This window comes from Salvia hispanica, chromosome 3 (genome assembly GCF_029641045.1).
Source record: "Salvia hispanica isolate PSC_SH4W2 chromosome 3, Shi_PSC_v1, whole genome shotgun sequence".
Taxonomy (NCBI): domain Eukaryota; kingdom Viridiplantae; phylum Streptophyta; class Magnoliopsida; order Lamiales; family Lamiaceae; genus Salvia; species Salvia hispanica.
Genome location: NC_142694.1, coordinates 25,215,224 through 25,232,666, shown reverse-complemented (window position 1 = coordinate 25,232,666; position 17,443 = coordinate 25,215,224). Strand labels below are relative to the sequence as shown.

General features: G+C 39.2%; 3 protein-coding genes across 10 annotated transcripts; 2 read left to right on the top strand and 1 right to left on the bottom strand.

Annotated features, from left to right (window-relative positions):
* The first annotated feature begins 725 nt into the window (after window positions 1–725).
* On the top strand, window positions 726–6,533 carry LOC125215817 (PHD finger-containing protein 6-like). Of its 5 annotated transcripts, none has more exons than XM_048117381.2 (8): window positions 726–950; window positions 2,284–2,366; window positions 2,599–3,020; window positions 3,657–3,806; window positions 4,845–4,965; window positions 5,049–5,279; window positions 5,373–5,497; window positions 5,851–6,533. In XM_048117381.2, exons 1-8 carry the CDS (start codon window positions 948–950, stop codon window positions 6,336–6,338), a joined length of 1,623 nt encoding a protein of 540 aa, XP_047973338.1. In that variant the 5' UTR covers window positions 726–947; the 3' UTR covers window positions 6,339–6,533. The 5 variants fall into 5 exon arrangements, with proteins under 5 accessions (XP_047973338.1, XP_047973337.1, XP_047973339.1 ...); XM_048117380.2 differs by lacking the exon at window positions 726–950 and adding an exon at window positions 1,045–1,480 and having other exon boundaries at window positions 3,660–3,806; XM_048117382.2 differs by lacking the exon at window positions 726–950 and adding an exon at window positions 1,045–1,480 and having other exon boundaries at window positions 4,845–4,959.
* Window positions 6,534–7,537: 1,004 nt separating this feature from the next.
* On the top strand, window positions 7,538–12,034 carry LOC125213151 (pentatricopeptide repeat-containing protein At4g14850-like). Of its 4 annotated transcripts, none has more exons than XR_007174875.2 (4): window positions 7,538–7,743; window positions 8,247–10,933; window positions 11,028–11,101; window positions 11,330–12,034. XR_007174875.2 is itself a non-coding variant. In XM_048113527.2 (3 exons), the coding sequence occupies exon 2, from the start codon at window positions 8,260–8,262 to the stop codon at window positions 10,912–10,914; it is 2,655 nt and encodes an 884-aa protein (XP_047969484.1). In that variant the 5' UTR covers window positions 7,538–7,743; window positions 8,247–8,259; the 3' UTR covers window positions 10,915–10,933; window positions 11,028–12,034. The 4 variants fall into 4 exon arrangements, 1 of the variants encoding a protein (XP_047969484.1); XR_007174876.2 differs by having other exon boundaries at window positions 11,028–11,229; XR_016136553.1 differs by having other exon boundaries at window positions 11,028–11,232.
* Window positions 12,035–12,154: 120 nt separating this feature from the next.
* On the bottom strand, window positions 12,155–15,829 carry LOC125213150 (putative LRR receptor-like serine/threonine-protein kinase At1g74360). Its single transcript, XM_048113526.2, has 2 exons — window positions 15,591–15,829; window positions 12,155–15,420 (listed from the first exon to the last, which is right to left on the bottom strand). Exons 1-2 carry the CDS (start codon window positions 15,661–15,663, stop codon window positions 12,191–12,193), a joined length of 3,303 nt encoding a protein of 1,100 aa, XP_047969483.1. The 5' UTR covers window positions 15,664–15,829; the 3' UTR covers window positions 12,155–12,190.
* Window positions 15,830–17,443: the final 1,614 nt, after the last annotated feature.

The following is a 17,443-nucleotide window of genomic DNA, read 5'->3' as shown; positions in this document are numbered from 1 at the left end:
GCACATTATTTTTATTTTTTTTTGGTAAAGTATTGCACATTATTTTAATAGTATTGATATTAATGATATGAATATTGTACAATACGTTATGCAATTATATATTTTATGAAACGTCAAGTGAATTAACGGTAGTTATGCTCTATTTTATGGAGTGAAAGCAATTATAATAGTAGTGTTTATAATAAAGATTTAGTGTAAATTTTCACTTTCATTGAAACTACAAAAATTAATTAATGCAGAATTTCAAATTCAAATTTGGATAGTGAAAAGAGGGGGATTCTTTAAATAAAATAAAAAATTTGGCTGAAGGTTAATAACGTCATTTTATTTTGTCCACTATCCATTATTAATATTTTAATATATAATTAATACTATAATTTACTAATATACCTTGTGTGGTTGACCATAATGTGGTTGTTTAGCATCACCCTAGAAAACTAGGCGGAAAAATATTGAAATTGGATTTGTAACAATTAGTACTATTATTATTTTATAACTACTTTCTGTCGATAAAACTGTATTAACAAACAATTTATCATGAAAGTGAAAACAATAGTACTGTTTAATCAAAAAAACATCAGCAATATCACAAGGAAGCAATCGATTTTTATTTATTATAGAATAAATGCAAACAAATTTAAATTTCAGGATTTTAAGCTAATTTTTTTATCATATTTTTTCTGATTTTTCTGCCCAATAAATGTAACTTACCAAAACTGGTAAAAAAAAGATTCGACTTCTTCTTCTTCCAAATCAAGTCTCCCCTGTTTCTCACGAACTCTGTCACCACAACCACCCCACCTGCTCCTCTCTCTCTCTCTCACACACACACACACTAACACATTTTAAACTAGAGTTGGAGGAAAAGGAAGAGGCGATTTTCGACTAGAGTTGGAGGAAAAGAGTTACTCTCTCAACAACACTTTCCAACATTTTAGGCCCACCACATGGTGAGGAAACCCTACCTACAACCACGCTATTGCGCTTTCTTCAATTTTTAATTGTGTATTGTGTGATTTATTATATGCATTGGAGGCATCTCTACCCAAAATTGTGACCCATGCATCGGTTAAAATATTGATTTTTTTTTTACAGTTACAGTTGCAGTTGCTACTATTTTCCTTGAATTTATGGAGGAATGTGCTTGAGAATGCTGCTTTTTTGAGAATTTTGGTGGTGAAATTTGTGCAAATAGATGATCCGTTAGAGATTTACGTACTGATTTAGGATGAATCATGAATTTTTTATCCCCTTTGTTTTCGCCATCTTCAGGAATTTCGAACATTGATTTGTTTATAAAAATACATTATTGTTTCTCTCTCTCTGACCTTTTAAATATAAAAAAAATTGTTTTTATTATTTTATAATGATCTCGTCGTTGCTGCTTGAATATGAGGCCACCTGAGGCTTTATTTTCGATATTTCCTTCAAATGCTACACTATATAATTGAATTTTCAAACAGACCAACCCATGAGTGAAGTAAGTTATTTTTAAATTTAATCCAATTAAGGCATTTAAATTTTCAGTGTAGAAAACCGGAAGTGTGTGTTAATACTAGTACTATATTTTATCTTGACTGAACTTCCAAGCATTTGGTTAATCTTTGTCCAATCGAATCAATATGGCCATACAGTAACTTGTGATTAATAATTATATGATGAGTGCAATTGTTGTCATCTCTTTATGTTGCTGCATATGTCTCGAAAAATGGATAAATTCTTGTTACTGAATGATAATAGTCAGAACATGATTCCATGAAAGTTTAAATGCTCTGATTTGATCACTTGATGGCATATGCATTTCAGTGTCTCTGACTCGCTGATCGCAGTTCTATTATCATACATACAGATTTGTACTCTGTGTGGTCATTTACGACTGTACGGAATTCCACCCTCCTCTTTTGTTATAATGTTAATGTTAATATCTGTACATATAGAAATAGAATCTAAAGTTGATTCTAATATCTTAAATATCTTATTCTTAAGTTCAGGGCTTTACTTTTTCACTTGTGTTTTCGGCTAACCCTGTTAAACTCTAGATATTTTTCCCCTTTCTTTCATGACGTTCTAATATTTGCTACAAAACCCACATGTCCTGTAGTAATATGGCATCAGTTTTCACATTTTCCCATTTATGTTTCTCTTCTACTTAAATGTTTCCCTTGGTAGTGTTTTTCCAGTTTTATGTCTTATTTCTTGTATGATATTAGGAATTAGAAACCTGTTGTAATTGAATGAAAGTCATATTTATAAGGCATATTATGTGTGCTTTCTCATTTTCAGGAGTGCTGTGATATTTGTGGTAATATTGGGGTTGCTGACGCATTAATAACTTGCAGCATATGTAAAAGAAACACTGAGCATATGTAAGATTCTCTCCCTGTTGCTCACTAAGTTTATCTGTTTATGAATTTTCCTGTGTTATGTCTTGTTTTTTTGGAAGTGAGAATGGAAGCAGAAGTTTAAGGGAGATACTCAATGCTAAAAATAATCAGGCATTGTTTGCATGTTTCTGTGTACCTACCGTACTTGATATCAAATCATGTTTTCTTTTTTGAGTTCTGTAAATAGTTTTCACTAAAGTGGACCTGATATCAGGTATTGCATGAAATTTTTTCTTGAGGAGCACGTCAACGACTGGCGTTGTGAAGAATGCATGTCAGGAGTGCATAATTCATCAGTAGTACATAGAAGTGGTGAGCTGCCTGCAGAGAGTAGAAAGTTACCAAATGAATCAAGGGTGGGTGTGGGTGACTGGGAAAAAATTGTTGCAACTGGGAAGACTAAATACCTCACTGTCGAAGAAGCTATCAAGCTCCCATTAGGACAGAAGCTACCTTATAATGCTTTCCACAAAAGAACCCCTCGCCGCAATAGTGTGAAGTATAAATTTGATTCAACAATCAAGCCTAGATTTATAGATTTCTCATCTCTCCAAAATATCACTCCGGGACCTTTTCGGTCACTGAAGCCTCGACGACCTGCCAATGTGGATATCCATAGAAAGCCAAACCTCACAGGTCAGTAGTCATAGGCAGACTAACTTATATTGCATGAGAAGCAAAGATTGAACTGCCTTCTTTTCTAGATATACTAGCTCATGCTGTTTTCTGAAAAAGCTTGGGTGGAAGTTGATGTTGTGGATGGTTGTTGTACTGCTTGTTGAAACAGGTTGATTTCACTTTTTTACTGCATGTTACAGTTGAAAAAATAATCATATGTTTATGAAGTAAGATAATTTGTACAAATAATCATACTGTTTCTGAAGTAACTGATTTGTGCAAACTAACAAGTTTTTATTGATTTTCATGAATGCTTGTGGATGGTCTGTTTCATGAATGCTCGATGGTCTGTTTCATTCTGGCTCCACTGACAATTGGATTAACTGATTAAGGCAATACTGATTCTTTTTGTTACCCTAGATATGACAACGGCGTATATCACATGAAAATAACTGCGGACTGTTGCAGGTTTAGGGATCATAGTATCACTAGGTTTCCTGCAGCTAGAATTTCCTTCATGTTTCATTTTTTTTTTGGTGAAAGTGCATTCGTGTGAATAAATTGTGTCACCTGTATAATGCAATGAGTTACAGAATTGGTTCTAAAACATATGATTGGTACGCAATATTCAAGATGGTTCCATCATTTCATCAGCAGGGTTTAGATCACCGAGCAGTCTCCCACCTTCTGAAGCCCTGAAAGACACAAACTTGGTGAAGGAACAGCCTAGTAACCCCGTGACAACAAGAGCAGTGAAGCAGTCATCTTTACCATCAGAAAATACCTCTCCAGGTGCCATCTCAGGTAAGAGCAGCATTTCACCCATTTGCTTCATGATTTCTGTTTTACAAATACAACTGCCATACTGCTGCATTTCATATTAGTAAGAATATGTGGGATTTTGCTTTAACACTCTTTACATATCAATGTAAAGTACTTTTTCTTCATATTCACATACGGTTGGTTGCAAGAAATTCACTCTTTCAAAATATATTAACTGAAAGTTGTTGTAGCTTGTCCTTGAATATTAGATAGCAGGTGAAAATCTGGTGTAAAGAAGTGAAACTTATGATCGAGCCTGTAACTTTGGAAAATAAAAATAGGCAGTTAGATTTTAGTGCAAGATAAAGTAATAACGATGAATTTACTTGTAGTTCTCAAAGTTATTCATGCATATGCCACCAGGTTTTAGTTTTTCCACCAGTTACAAGACATGAACAATGCAAAATCTTAATGCGATGATATCATCCTTACCATGCAATGCATGGTGCATGTTTTATGTTTACATTGTTTACCTGATAGCAAAGAGAAATAAGTCCCCCAAAATGCTAATCTTTGTGGATAACATTATGAAGATGTATATGATATTGAAGATAACAGAACATGACCTGTGCATAATTGATAGGGTTAAGAGTTGGAACTGACACATCGTTCACTCAAATCTGCAATTTTACACTGCTTTTAAAACATTGGACTTATTGCATCCCCGAATTTTCCATACTAAAATTATGTCAAATTCATTGGTAAAACGACATCATTTTAAGGTATACATTGGAGAACTTTTGTTGAATATTTTTTGGGATGTTGTAATTGCAACAATTAGGAGCGATCATTTATGTGAAAAGTGCAAATTTGGGCAAAACTTGTGTAATTTTTGGCAATTAAACCAAAATATGAAATACGAGCAATGGAGAGATAACTGCACAACCATTTAGTGTCTGCTCTTTTTAACATGGAACTATGCTATACTTGGGGTATTAATTGTTTACGTTTGGTTATGACTATATAAAAACTGAATCATGTTTGGGTGATGTTTAATACTTGAAAGAATTTATTTTGCAGGTGGTGATGGTCATGATAATGCTATTGATCGGAGCACTTCTGGTGCTGAGAATACGAGTGAAATTTATTTGCTTGATTCAGAGAAAGACTCAAGGGTCCCTGCTTTGGAAGCTTCGTGGAAGTAAATTTCAATATTTTTGTATTTTCTCTACTTATTCATTTTCTATATTTTTCATAATCTTTTTTATCTTACTGGGTTATCAGGGGAAGCTTCAGGATCCTGGACGATAATGCACAGAAAGAAATAAACCATCTTGTTCGAGCTTATCCTCCTTTTCAAGTTTATAAAAAGATCTTTGATATCTCCAAGAAAATGCCTCAAGTGCTTCATTTTGAATTGGTTCCTTCCAAACCAATTTTGAACAACTTATTCAATGACTATATTCCAGATCGAAATGACATTGGTTTATATTTCTTTCCTGGAGCTGGAGAGAGGTGGGCTAGATCTAGAGTTGTTAATTTTTTTGACTTTCAACTGCTGCTCTCGATTCTTGATATTAACTTACTGATCACCTCACTTATTGACAGCTCGGAGGAGGGTAATATCTTCCTGGCAGATCAAATAATTTCAACAAACTATGCATTGAGGAAACAGATTGCAGATGTTGAGCTGTTGGTTTTCAGCTCCAAACTGCTGCATGCCAATTGTCAAAGTGAGGCCATTATTTCTCATGTGTGAAGTCATTATATTTTTACGGACCATTAATTGACGAGCATCTAACTTATGCTATATCATGTCATAAGGAGTTAGTTATGCAACTTCAGCTGTAAAACTGTTAGTTGTCATATCACCAATCTTGAAATTGAGATGTGGTATTAGAATCCTTGGTTACATTCTCTCAGATTGTAAAGGATTCAATGCCAATTCTGCAATTAATTAATGATGTGATGGACCCTTTATTATATGAACATTTTCATTTCCTTGATTTGAAGTAAGGGAATATCTCAGTCTTGTTTGGTTAATTTGTTCTCTCCTGACTTTTCACAAGAAACATTCATGTTCCAGGTTGGCAGGGAAAGCACTTCCTATGGGGAGTATTCCGCCATCTTAAACTAAATGCCACAACATGCTCAGAGGATAGAGTTCTTGAGCCGACGGTGCAACCATCGGATGGGGTGAATCACGACCAGGGTCAGGTGCATGGCAGTGGAGAGGTGGACATTGAAATTGACATGACAGATGGGGTGAATCACGACCAGGGTCAGGTGCACGACGGTGGAGAGGTTGACATGGAAATCGACATGATCGGTGGCATCAACTTGGGAAAAATAGATGTTCCTGTCAATAAAAAACCTACAGCTTCTTTGGCTTGGCCAGAGTCAGTTGTCCCCTGCCAAACAGTTGCTCCGGTCGCCAAGATTCCATCACCGATTGTTAAAGTAGAATCTCATGATCTCATTCCTCCTGGATTTGAGGAGGTGTATAGGATGAGAGTTCAGAGTTCATCACCTCCGGTGGCCGGCATTTGGAATCAAGACATAAACAAGGGATGATTGATGATGGTTCTTTATCTTGGATTATGGGATCTGAAAAAATGTACATGATAAGTTTGGGATTGGGGGATTGGTGTTAGATTTTAGATATGGAACAGTATAAAGCCTTTTTCTGCAGCATTTAGTTAAGTAGTTGAGTTGTGGTGAATTGAGATAGCTTTCCAAATTTGGTTATTGGTAAAATCATTTGTTTAATTGTGTTCGCTGCTCCAGTTTTTTCCTCTCTGGGCTTTTGTGAGGGGTAATATTTGTGTTTTTTACAAACCAAAAAAAAAAAATGGCTTTTTTTTAATACATACGCCGCTAAACCCTAAACCCTAGTTGATGGATTTTTTTGGCTATTAACCCTACAACATATATTTTACATTTATTTAACTAATTTTTTGGTATTATATATTTATAATAGCAAGAAAATAAGGATATCTATAAAAAATAGCTTGAATGGTTTAAAAATATAGTTTGCATTTCTTTTTTATATGTATAAACATAGTTTCACTCTCCAAATTTTATTAAAAACATCCATTATGACACATTATTTTCAAAAATCTTTTCACTTCCAATTCCCCTAATTATTGCAAAAAATAAATAAATTCTTTTCATTTTTCTAATTTTGTTTAATAATATACTCCATAACTTCATTCTTGTTATTATTTCCAAAATGCCCTTTTATTATGTACAGTTAAATGAAAGAATATATTTTATATACCGCAATATTCGTAACGACCCATAAATCTGTAAATTAGAACTTATTAAAATGTTGAGTAAGAATTGTTTTTCGAAAAAAATTAAATTAAAAGAAATTTGGGGAGTTCAATTAGCATTTTTAAAAGCTTAAATTAATTTTGGTACAGAACCAAGTACTAGTACTACTAATCATTTAAATGATGTTAGGCTTCTGAGACAAAATAGTAGTATCAAGATATAATCTAGGATTGAGTTGGAGATTATTTTAGTCATAAGGGAACCAGCTATTACTAATTATCTCATGATTATTCAAGATTAAATTGTGGGATTAAATTTCCAAGATTGAATTATGGGATTAAATTTCTTGAACCAACACTACAAATTGAATCTTGTATACAATCTTGCAAACGGAACACAAAAGCTACAAAATTTGGTCATATAGATTTGTTGAATTGAAGAAATACTAGTAGAAGAAACAAAATTTATTGGGAAAGGCCAACTAATATTCCTAATTATTTAAAACCAAATAACAGAGTAACAGCTTTCACAGTCACAGCACCTCTCTATCTCTCGCTTCTCCTTCATACCACCGGAAAATGTCGTCCGTCATCGACTGCTGCGGTGTGCCCTCATTCATTCCTTCTCCTTCACTATCCACGGAATCCGAGATTTCAAAGCTTTGAGCTTTATCCACCAAATTCAATTCTAGCAAAATTCCAAGGTAAGAAATTGATTCACCTTGCTTATTCCATCTCGCAGAGCTCTAAATTACGGGTCGATGAAAGAATATAATTCCTAGTTTGAAGAATCTCACCCAATTCTCTTGATTTGATGGATTTTTTTGTTTTATTGGTTCGGATTTGGCATGTAATTAGTCTCTGAAGGATAGATATTATAATAATAGTATGCTTGTTGTTGCGATTATGTGCTAATATTATTGTTGATTCAGCATTTCTCTGAAATTTCAAAACCTACGGTAATTTCTTTGATTCATTTGACTTTCAATTGCCACATTTGTTGTGCACTTCCTGCTCGTTATAGACTTCTGTCCTCCACCTTCCAACAACTTCCTTATTTTTTGAATTGTTGTTTGTTGATATTAATAACTAGAAAGCAATCATTACCTGATTCTTAAAATTACCAGCATTTTACTTTGAAGTTAGTGAAGAAAGCTATTGTGTGTATTTTCCATTCTTGAAAAATTAGCATGTTTCTTTTGTTCAGGCAGCTGGAGTTTATGGTTCTTCAATCATCTCCCATATCCTACTCAAAGTTCTTGCCATTGCTCAGGCAAACCAAGTCCGTAAATGAGGGCCTCCAAATCCATGCCCAGCTAGTTAAGCATGGATTATCCCATGATCCTAATCATCGTAACCATTTGATAAATTTTTATTCCAAGTCCAGAGCTTTTTCCCATGCCCGCAAACTGCTTGATGAAAGTCCTGAACCGGATTTGGTTTCTTGGTCCTCTCTGATATCTGGGTATGCACAGAATGGCCTTGGTGCAAAGGCTACTTTGGCCTTCCACGAAATGCAGGCCTTGGGCGTTAAGGGGAATGAGTTCACCTTCCCCAGCGTGCTCAAGGCTTGTGCAAACACGAGCGATTTTGTGCTTGGGAAGCAGGTTCATGGAATTGTAGTAGTTGCTGGATTTGAGTCAGATGTTTTTGTGGCAAATACTTTAGTGCTTATGTATGCGAAATGTGGTAGTATTGTAGATTCCAGGAGGTTGTTTGAGGACATCCCGGATAGAAACGTGGTTTCTTGGAATGCTTTGTTGACATGTTATACTCAAAGTGATCTTTTCGGGAAAGCAATGGGATTGTTTCAGGAGATGGTTGTGGGTGGAACTAGGCCCGATGAGTATAGTTTGTCAACTATATTAAATGCTGCCACGGGTTTAGGAGATATTGGTCAAGGGAAGAAGATTCATGGCTATTTGATAAAGCTGGGGTACGAGAGTGATCCGTTCTCATCGAATGCACTAGTAGACATGTATGCAAAAGGAGGAGATCTAGGAGGTGCGATAGCTGTTTTTGGTAATGTGCCAGAACCTGATATTGTTTCTTGGAATGCTCTTATTGCTGGTTGTGTGTCTCACGAACATCATGTTTGGGCTTTGGAATTGTTAGATCGGATGAAAAGCTCTGGGGTGAACCCTAATATGTTCACCATATCTAGTGCTCTTAAAGCTTGTGCAGCATTAGGTGTGAAGGAATTGGGTAAACAGTTTCATGCCAAATTGATAAAGCTGGAGACGATGACAGATCGCTTTGTGAGTGTTGGCCTCATTGACATGTATAGTAAGTGTCGTTTGATGAAGTATGCTTTAACTGTTTATCATTTGATGCCGGAAAAGGAATTGGTTGCAATAAATGCATTGATCTCTGGACTCTCACAGAATGGGGAGATCAGGGAAGCTCTTACTCTATTTCACGAGATGCATAAGGAATTTATGGAATTTAACCATGCTACTTTACTAGCAGTGCTTAATGCTATTGCTGACTTGCAGGCTACTAGCATGTGCAAGCAAGTTCACACGCTTATTATGAAGTCTGGTTACGAAGCTGATAATTTCATTACAAACAGCCTTGTTGACTCATATGGGAAATGTAGTCAGGTTAATGATGCAGCTAGAGTTTTTAAAGAATGTCCCAATGTGGATCTACCATCTTTTACATCAATAATGACGGCATATGCTCAACGGGGGCAAGGTGAAGAAGCTTTGAAGCTCTATTTGAAGCTATCAGAAATGGATATCAAGCCAGATTCTTTCGTTTTCAGTTCTCTTCTCAATGCCTGTGCAAATTTATCAGCTTATGAGCAGGGGAAGCAAATTCATGTCCATGTCTTGAAAATGGGGTTTAGCTCAGATATCTTTGCTGGGAACTCCCTTGTCAACATGTATGCCAAATGTGGAAGTATCGAGGACGCTGGTTGCGCTTTCTCTGAGGTTCCGGAGAGAAGTGTTGTCTCCTGGTCCGCGATGATTGGTGGACTAGCACAACACGGCCTGGGTAAAGAGGCCCTCGATTTGTTCAATGACATGTTGAAAGATGGTACAACTCCCAATCACGTAACATTAGTCAGTGTCCTCTCTGCCTGTAATCATGCTGGTCTAGTTGATGAAGCTCAACGGTATTTTGACACTATGAAGGAGCGATTTGGCATAGAACGAACGCAGGAGCACTATGCTTGCATGATTGATGTCCTTGGCCGAGCTGGTAAGTTGGATGAAGCAAAGGACCTCGTTAATAGCATGCCGTTTGAAACTAATGGCGCCATATGGGGGACACTTCTTGGAGCCGCCAGAATTCATAAGGATGTAGAGCTAGGACAACATGCTGCTGAGATGCTCTATACTCTTGAACCAGAAAAATCGAGTACACATACTATCCTGGCTAATATTTATGCCTCAGCAGGATTATGGGAGGACGTTGTTAAGGTGCGCAGATTAATGAAAGACAGGAAAGTGAAGAAGGAACCCGGGATGAGCTGGATGGAGGTGAAAGATAAGATACACACATTTATTGTTGGAGACAGAAGCCATCCTAGAAGTGAAGAGATATATTTGAAACTTGAGGAGCTGGGGCATCTAATGGCCAAAGCTGGTTATGTTCCTTTGTTGGACACAGACCTCCATCGTGTTGAAAGTAAAGAAAAGGAGATTCTCCTCTCGTACCACAGTGAAAAGCTTGCTGTGGCTTTTGGGCTGATAGCCACCCCGCACGGAGCTCCTATTAGGGTGAAGAAGAACCTTCGCATCTGTTTGGATTGCCATACATCGTTCAAGTACATCTCTAAGATAGTGTCGAGAGAGATCTTTGTTAGAGATATCAATCGTTTCCACCACTTCAGGGACGGGTCTTGTTCCTGTGGGGATTATTGGTAGTGTGCTCTATCTGCAGCATGTGAGGGTTCTCATTTTCTCAGTATTGTCCTTAAATTATCCAAGTTGGGCTAAGTTTGATTAATTTCTTCCCTAACATTATTTCTTTGTATTAGGATGGAGCAATTCAATGTCGTGTTGCTTCAGGAGAATGATTCTTATTAGAAATGGGCCACTTGAGCTTGTGCAGGTACATGGCAACGTTGTGTGCTCAACGTTAGTTATTGATAACGATCCTACCTAATTGTGATGAAGGTGTACAGAAGTGGAGTAAACTCCTTGATCATAAGCTCATTATACAGCCTCACAACAGCAAATGTTGTAAAACATTAACCTGAGCTGTTTTTTCTTGACTGTCTGTGCATGAAAAATAATGATTCGGTGAAACATTTATGATTACATTTTGGGTTGAATGCAGAGATTCTGGCACCATCGGAATCCCCAATGCAGAGGCTCCGCCAGATGTGAACACGGCATATCTCCCCCCTCCAACCCCAGAACCTGCAGTTGTTAGGGTTGCTATTCCCCTTGCAACACCAGCCCCTGCCCCCACAAGGAATGTTGATGCTTCCCCTCCAACAGCATCCCCTGCCCCAACAAGAATTCACTACGGCGGTGGTCGGAATTGTGTCCACTGACGAAGGATTTCTTCGCTGTCATAATATTACACAGGTAACCTCCAGCTTCTTTTAGGATCATGGTGGAGCTCAGCACAGATGGATTTATTGACCTATGTTGCTTAAAAATTATCAAAGTTCCTTGATCTTTTGGGTATCATTGGCTCTGCAAATTGTCTCGTTTTGCAAACATGATTATGACCCCCCACCGGTCAGAGCAACAATTTTTTTGGGCGGATCGGAAAACTATCCGTGGTCAATTTCAACTCCAGACTTGAGGACAAGGCTGTTTCAAAAGTGGAGTAATTGATAGAGAACGTTTAGAATTATATTGAGATTCCAGCTTTATTGCTGTGGCCATGGCTTGTGATTTTAGGTTAAGCTTTGCATTATTAGGCCAAGCTTTTTAGTTGCTAATTGCTATGGTGCAAGCTGTATGGAGTCATATTTCTTCAATGCCTATGAGAATATAGGACACATTTGCTTAAAAAATCCATCTTTATTCACTTCCAATTCACAAAACTATCCTAACCTTAACCGCAAGAAGGATAGAATCTGATTCCATCAAACAAAAATGGTTAATCTTTACCCCCTCTAACAGTGTGTGATAATTACAGAAAGAATGATTGTAACAAAGAAAGACTATATACATTGATGTAAGATCAATTGAAATTAGAAGCATGTGCAAAATTCTTCAATGTGCAAGAAATTCTAAACAACATAGCCAACACCTCCTTCATGTTAGGCCTAACATGGGGCGTCTCCGCCGTGCACCACAGCCCGATCCGAAGCAACTCCCCCATCTTGTCCGCTCCATCGACTAGACCAGATACGAGCAGAGCCACGGGCAGTGGCACACCCGGTCGTCTCTGGCCGTCCCCCATCACCCGCTTGGCCCACTCGACCAGACACTCCTCGCCACCATCCACCGCCCGCCGCCCAGTGGCCAGCTCCATCACCAGCACACCGTAGCTATACACGTCCCCTTTCGTGGTCGCCTGCCACGTTTGCCCGTACTCGGGCGCAACATACCCCACGGTCCCCGCCACCATGGTGCTGACGTGGCTGCCACCCGCGTCCACCACCCGTGCCAGCCCAAAGTCGGTCACCCGGGCCTTTCCATTCTTGTCGAGAAGCACGTTGCTGGCCTTCACGTCCCGGTGCACGATGCTCGGGTAGCACTCGTGGTGCAGGAACATGAGCGCCCGCGCCACGTCTATGGCGACCTCGAGACGCCTCCGCCAGTTTAGGCCGATCCGGTCAGTGATGTGATCCTCCAGGCTACCCCCTTCCATGTACTCGTACACGAGCAGCTTCTCCGACCCGTTCAGACACCAACCGTAGAGCGTGACTAGGTTCGGATGAGGCCAACCGAGTCCATTACCACTCAACATCTCCATCTCAGCTCTGAACTCCCTCTCTCCCTCCACACCTTCCGACTGCAGCTTCTTCACCGCCACCTCCCTACCGTCAGGCAGCACGCCTCGGTAAACCGTGCCAGAGCCTCCCCGGCCGATAATCCTCTCATCCGAGAAGCTCCTAGTAGCCCTCAAGATATCTGAATGCGTGAAGGCCGTTTTGTCCAAACGAATGACCTTGATCGTGTCCGACCTCCATGGCGAAGACGAGCTTGAGCCCGACACGCCTTTCGACTCCTCCAACAGATATCCTCTCGACTCGTTAGGGATCTTCTTGACGAGCAAGCACACTATAAGTGTCAATATCCCACAAACTAAGACAGCAAGAATCAATGCCAAAACCACTAAAAACACATTTATTCCCCTTGGCTCATCCTTCCTCCCGCCCTTACTCCTCCCGGGGGCCGCCCCATTCGTCTCGTTGCTGATGAATGGTGGCAGCCGGAGGAGGGGGTCCCCGAGAAACGACCACTTATCAAATGTCGCCAGCTGTCCGATCGCAGGAACAGAGCCGGATATGTAGGGATTGTAAGAAATGTTGAACTTGGTCAGATCACTCAAGTTGTCCAAACTACCCGGAAACTGACCGGAGAAGTTATTGCACGACAAATCGAGATTCTGCAAGCACTTGAGGTTGCCTATCTCTGGCGGTATCTCGCCAGAGAAGGCATTCCGCGTGACATTCAGCACCACCAACGGCATCCTCTCCAACTCCGAAGGCAGCTCACCGCTGAACCGGTTCATCCCAAAGTGCAACATACTGAAATTCAACATCTCCCCAATCTCCGCCGGAATTTCGCCGGAAAACTCATTTCCACCGAGCTGGACATAGCCGGAAATCTGCATCGTCCGAACGTTCGTTCCCGGGGAGCACACCGAAAACAGACCGTACCCTTTGAGAATCCTATCCCACAAAATCCTACACTTCTTCCTCGTGAGAAGATCATAGACAAAGCTGAAAGGCGGATAATCCGCCGGAATCCACCTCTTCATCGCGGTGCACTCGCCCGATCCAGCCGGCATCTCGTCGCTCTCGCGTCGATTCAGCATGAACGTCGGCGTGACATCTCTCCCGATTCTCGTTAATTCCGCTGGCAACGCCCCGGAAAACTTGTTGTTAGCCAAATTCAACCACAGCAAGCTGCTGCAGTTCCCAATCTCCGGCGGGATCTCGCCGGAAAACGAGTTGTTAGCGAGCATCAGCCACATCAGCGATCTAAGGTTGCCGAATGTGTTAGGTATGGATCCATTGAGGCTATTGAAGGAAAGATCAAGTGCTTGAATTCCAGAGAGGTTTCCATATTCGGAAGGTATGCCGCCGGTGAAGCCGTTGTAGGCCAGAATTAGGTATTTCAAGCTCGCCATCTGCGAAATCTCCACCGGCAACTGGCCGGAGAAGTTATTGTAGCTTAAATCCAATCTAACAATGTTTGGAAGCTGAAGAACACCGGAGGAATGAATTCCACCTACATATGAATTCTTATGAAGGAGAAGAAATTTGACCTGCTTCAATCGGCCGAAAATCTCCTGAATTTCGCCTCCGAAGTTGTTTCTGCTCAAATCAAGGAATTTCAAATTGCTTAAACCAACTAAACTTTCTGGTATTTCTCTTGAAAAATTGTTTCCCCCCAAATATAATGCCCTAATTTTAGGCAAAAACCCAATCTCCTTAGGGATTAGCCCAGTGAAAGTGTTCCCCCACAAAGTCAGCATCTCCAAATCCTTACAATTGGAAATTTGTGATGGAAATTCTCCGGTGAAGTTATTCTCCGACAAATCCAACGATCTCAAGCTGCAATTTGGGGAAAAAATCGAGGCGGAAACTTCGCCGGAGAATCGGTTTTGTGACAACGAGACTTCCTCCATCCGATCAAATGCAGACCATATGGCTCCCTCCAATTGATTCGAGCTGAGATCGAGAAATTTCAAATTCCGGCAATTCACAAAGATGTCTCCTACTTCTCCGGTGAAGTTATTGGTAGAGATATTCGCTACGAATAAGCTCGTGCAATTTTCCGGTACGGTGAGGTGGATAGCCGCCTGAATTCTGTTCTGTGACAGATCGAGAATCTCCAGATTGTCGAGGCCGGTGAGATTCACCTCGCCGTAGATGATATTGTGCGATAAATTGAGAAATTTGAGGCTCCGGCAGCGGCCGAGGTCGTCGGGGATCATGCCGCCGATGGTGTTCGATGAAAGGTCTAGGCGAGAGAGCTCGGTGAAGGCGGAGAAGTTCGCGAAGAGCTCTCCGGCCACGTTGCAGCCGGAGAGGTCGATTTCTGTGACGCGGTTTGTGGAGTTGCCGCACGTGATCCCCGGCCACGCGCACGGGGAGCCGTCGCCGGAGTCGTTCCATTTTGTGTATCTGCCGCGGTTTTCGGCGACGGGGTTTTGGGATTTGAGGAATGTCTGAAGCTGGAGAAGGGTTTCTCTGTCTGTCTCTAGCGATGATGATTGGCCAATCACGAGCTCTCCTGTTTTGATTTTCCGACAAAATTAAAATGATTGGTTTCGGTGTTTGGTGTAATAAATGCGGTCAACTCCGACAATCAATCATCTTCCAAACTCTCAAAACTCTCCAATTAATAATCACATTTTGCAGAATTTAATTTGGTGAATTAAAATTTGGGGCAGTGAGATGTACCTGTGAAGAGGAGGAAGAAGAGGAGAGAGGCGGCGGCGGCGCGGAGGAGGTGATCGGATTCGTCTTCTGACATGATCAGTTAGATTTGTTTGGGATTCTGAGCTAATTGTCAGAAAACGGTTGTTGGGATTTCAACATATTCTTGAAGAATAAAACTGATTTTAAAATGTGGAATTTCGAAGAAATTTAATTGGGGTTTTGTTTTTCCCGGTCAAATGTTTAGTGTTGAAGTAATACTATATTGATGTGAATCACACTATGCTTTTGTTTTATTTAAGAAGATTTTGAATGAAAGGTATATTTAATGATGGTTGAATACTGAATTTAATTGTTGTCTCTAGTTTGTGTTTAGTTTTCTTGTGTGGGAAAGTGAGGGCAAAGCCGGCCGCTTTAGTTGACCAGATTTTTCTATGTTCTTACCGGTTATGTCTCAATCCAAACGCACTCCTATTTTCTTCTTTTATTTTCTTTTCTTTATCTTGGATATTCCAGTTTTAGTTAGGGATAGTATGATTAAATTAAATCATAAATCACAATCGTCTATTCAGTTTATTGGACTTGGAATTGTGATTCCATCGATTCAATCGGAATCAGTATATCGGTGATCGAGCCTTATACCACAAGTCACCGAATTATGTGTCTTCTGAATTGGCTTATAAGTTATATTTCGATTAGAATAAAAAGCCAACTGTGAGGCCGGTGAACCATACACAATTAAAGTTTCAGCAATCAAAAAGAAAAACCAAAAGATAAAAGAAAGAACAAAGATAATTATCCTCTCGCAGTCTCGCACTAAACCATTACAAGAGCCAATCAAAACCAAACTCATCGAAATCATAAGACGACACAAAGATTTACCCTATAATTGTAACAAAAGCAAACAAGCGAAGAAAATAGCAAATCACCTTAGACCTTAGTAGTAGTTGGCAAGATTTCTGACTTTTTCCTTCCCATTAACCTAGACTTAAAGCAAATTCTAGTTGGACTCCGTCCTTTAATCCACAGCCCAATTGGTGGATGTATTTAGATATTTCGAATCATGCTTCAAGTTCTTGTGAGAAGAGTCTATCTTTTAATCATTATTAACTATCAACCTATCTACCAATTAATCTCTTATTGACTCTTGCATAATTTTGCTATAAGTAGCCTGAATAGTTGAGTTTGAGTGGTTACCAAATAACTATAATATGGCATGTTTTGAGTACTAACAATACCTATAAATAAATTAAGATACTCCACATTGTAGGCGACAACTGCAAATGATTAGTACAAGTAAACACTTATATAATTTTGCTTGAACTCTAATATAAAGTAGTACCTACCAAATACGTAAAATTTATGTCCTCCCAAAAAAGAGAGACAAAATAAAAGGAAAGGAAAAGGTTGTTGGGTTTTGAACATGCTAAACTAATTGAGTTTTCATACATAAATAATATCGCACGTGAGTAAAATTTCATTTAAAAGTATGGGATCAACATGTAAGCAAAGTCACGCATATTTATAGCTTGATCCCTAACTTAGCTACAATTAATTAGTTGCTTTATTTGACCACATGCAATTTCCTATTAATTTCTCATTCACTTTAATTGTTATGATTTTTGTGATTAGCAACTTTGATTTGATTAGAGTGTATAAGAAAAGCTTGGTAGTTACACCTCTAAAACCATTAAGTTGTATAGTAGTAGTAATTACTACTTCCTTTGTCTCAAGGTAATTGATGCATTTCTTTTGAACACGAGATTTAAAAAATTAATTTCTTAAAAGTTAAAAGTAAAGAGAGGAATGTAAGAGTGAAAATAAAATAAGAGAGATGAAGAGAGAATAAAGTTTTTACCAAAAAAATGAAATGACTC

Excerpts from the sequence above, each read along its gene's own strand:
- LOC125213150 (XM_048113526.2), bottom strand. The coding sequence starts at position 15,663 with ATGTCAGAAGACGAATCCGATCACCTCCTCCGCGCCGCCGCCGCCTCT. Across the intron at positions 15,421-15,590 it reads CTTCTTCCTCCTCTTCACAG|GAGAGCTCGTGATTGGCCAA; the intron begins GTACATCTCACT and ends AAATCAAAACAG.
- LOC125213151 (XM_048113527.2), top strand. The coding sequence starts at position 8,260 with ATGGTTCTTCAATCATCTCCCATATCCTACTCAAAGTTCTTGCCATTG.
- LOC125215817 (XM_048117379.2), top strand. Across the intron at positions 3,807-4,844 it reads CTCTCCAGGTGCCATCTCAG|GTGGTGATGGTCATGATAAT; the intron begins GTAAGAGCAGCA and ends TTTATTTTGCAG. Across the intron at positions 4,966-5,048 it reads GCTTTGGAAGCTTCGTGGAA|GGGAAGCTTCAGGATCCTGG; the intron begins GTAAATTTCAAT and ends CTGGGTTATCAG.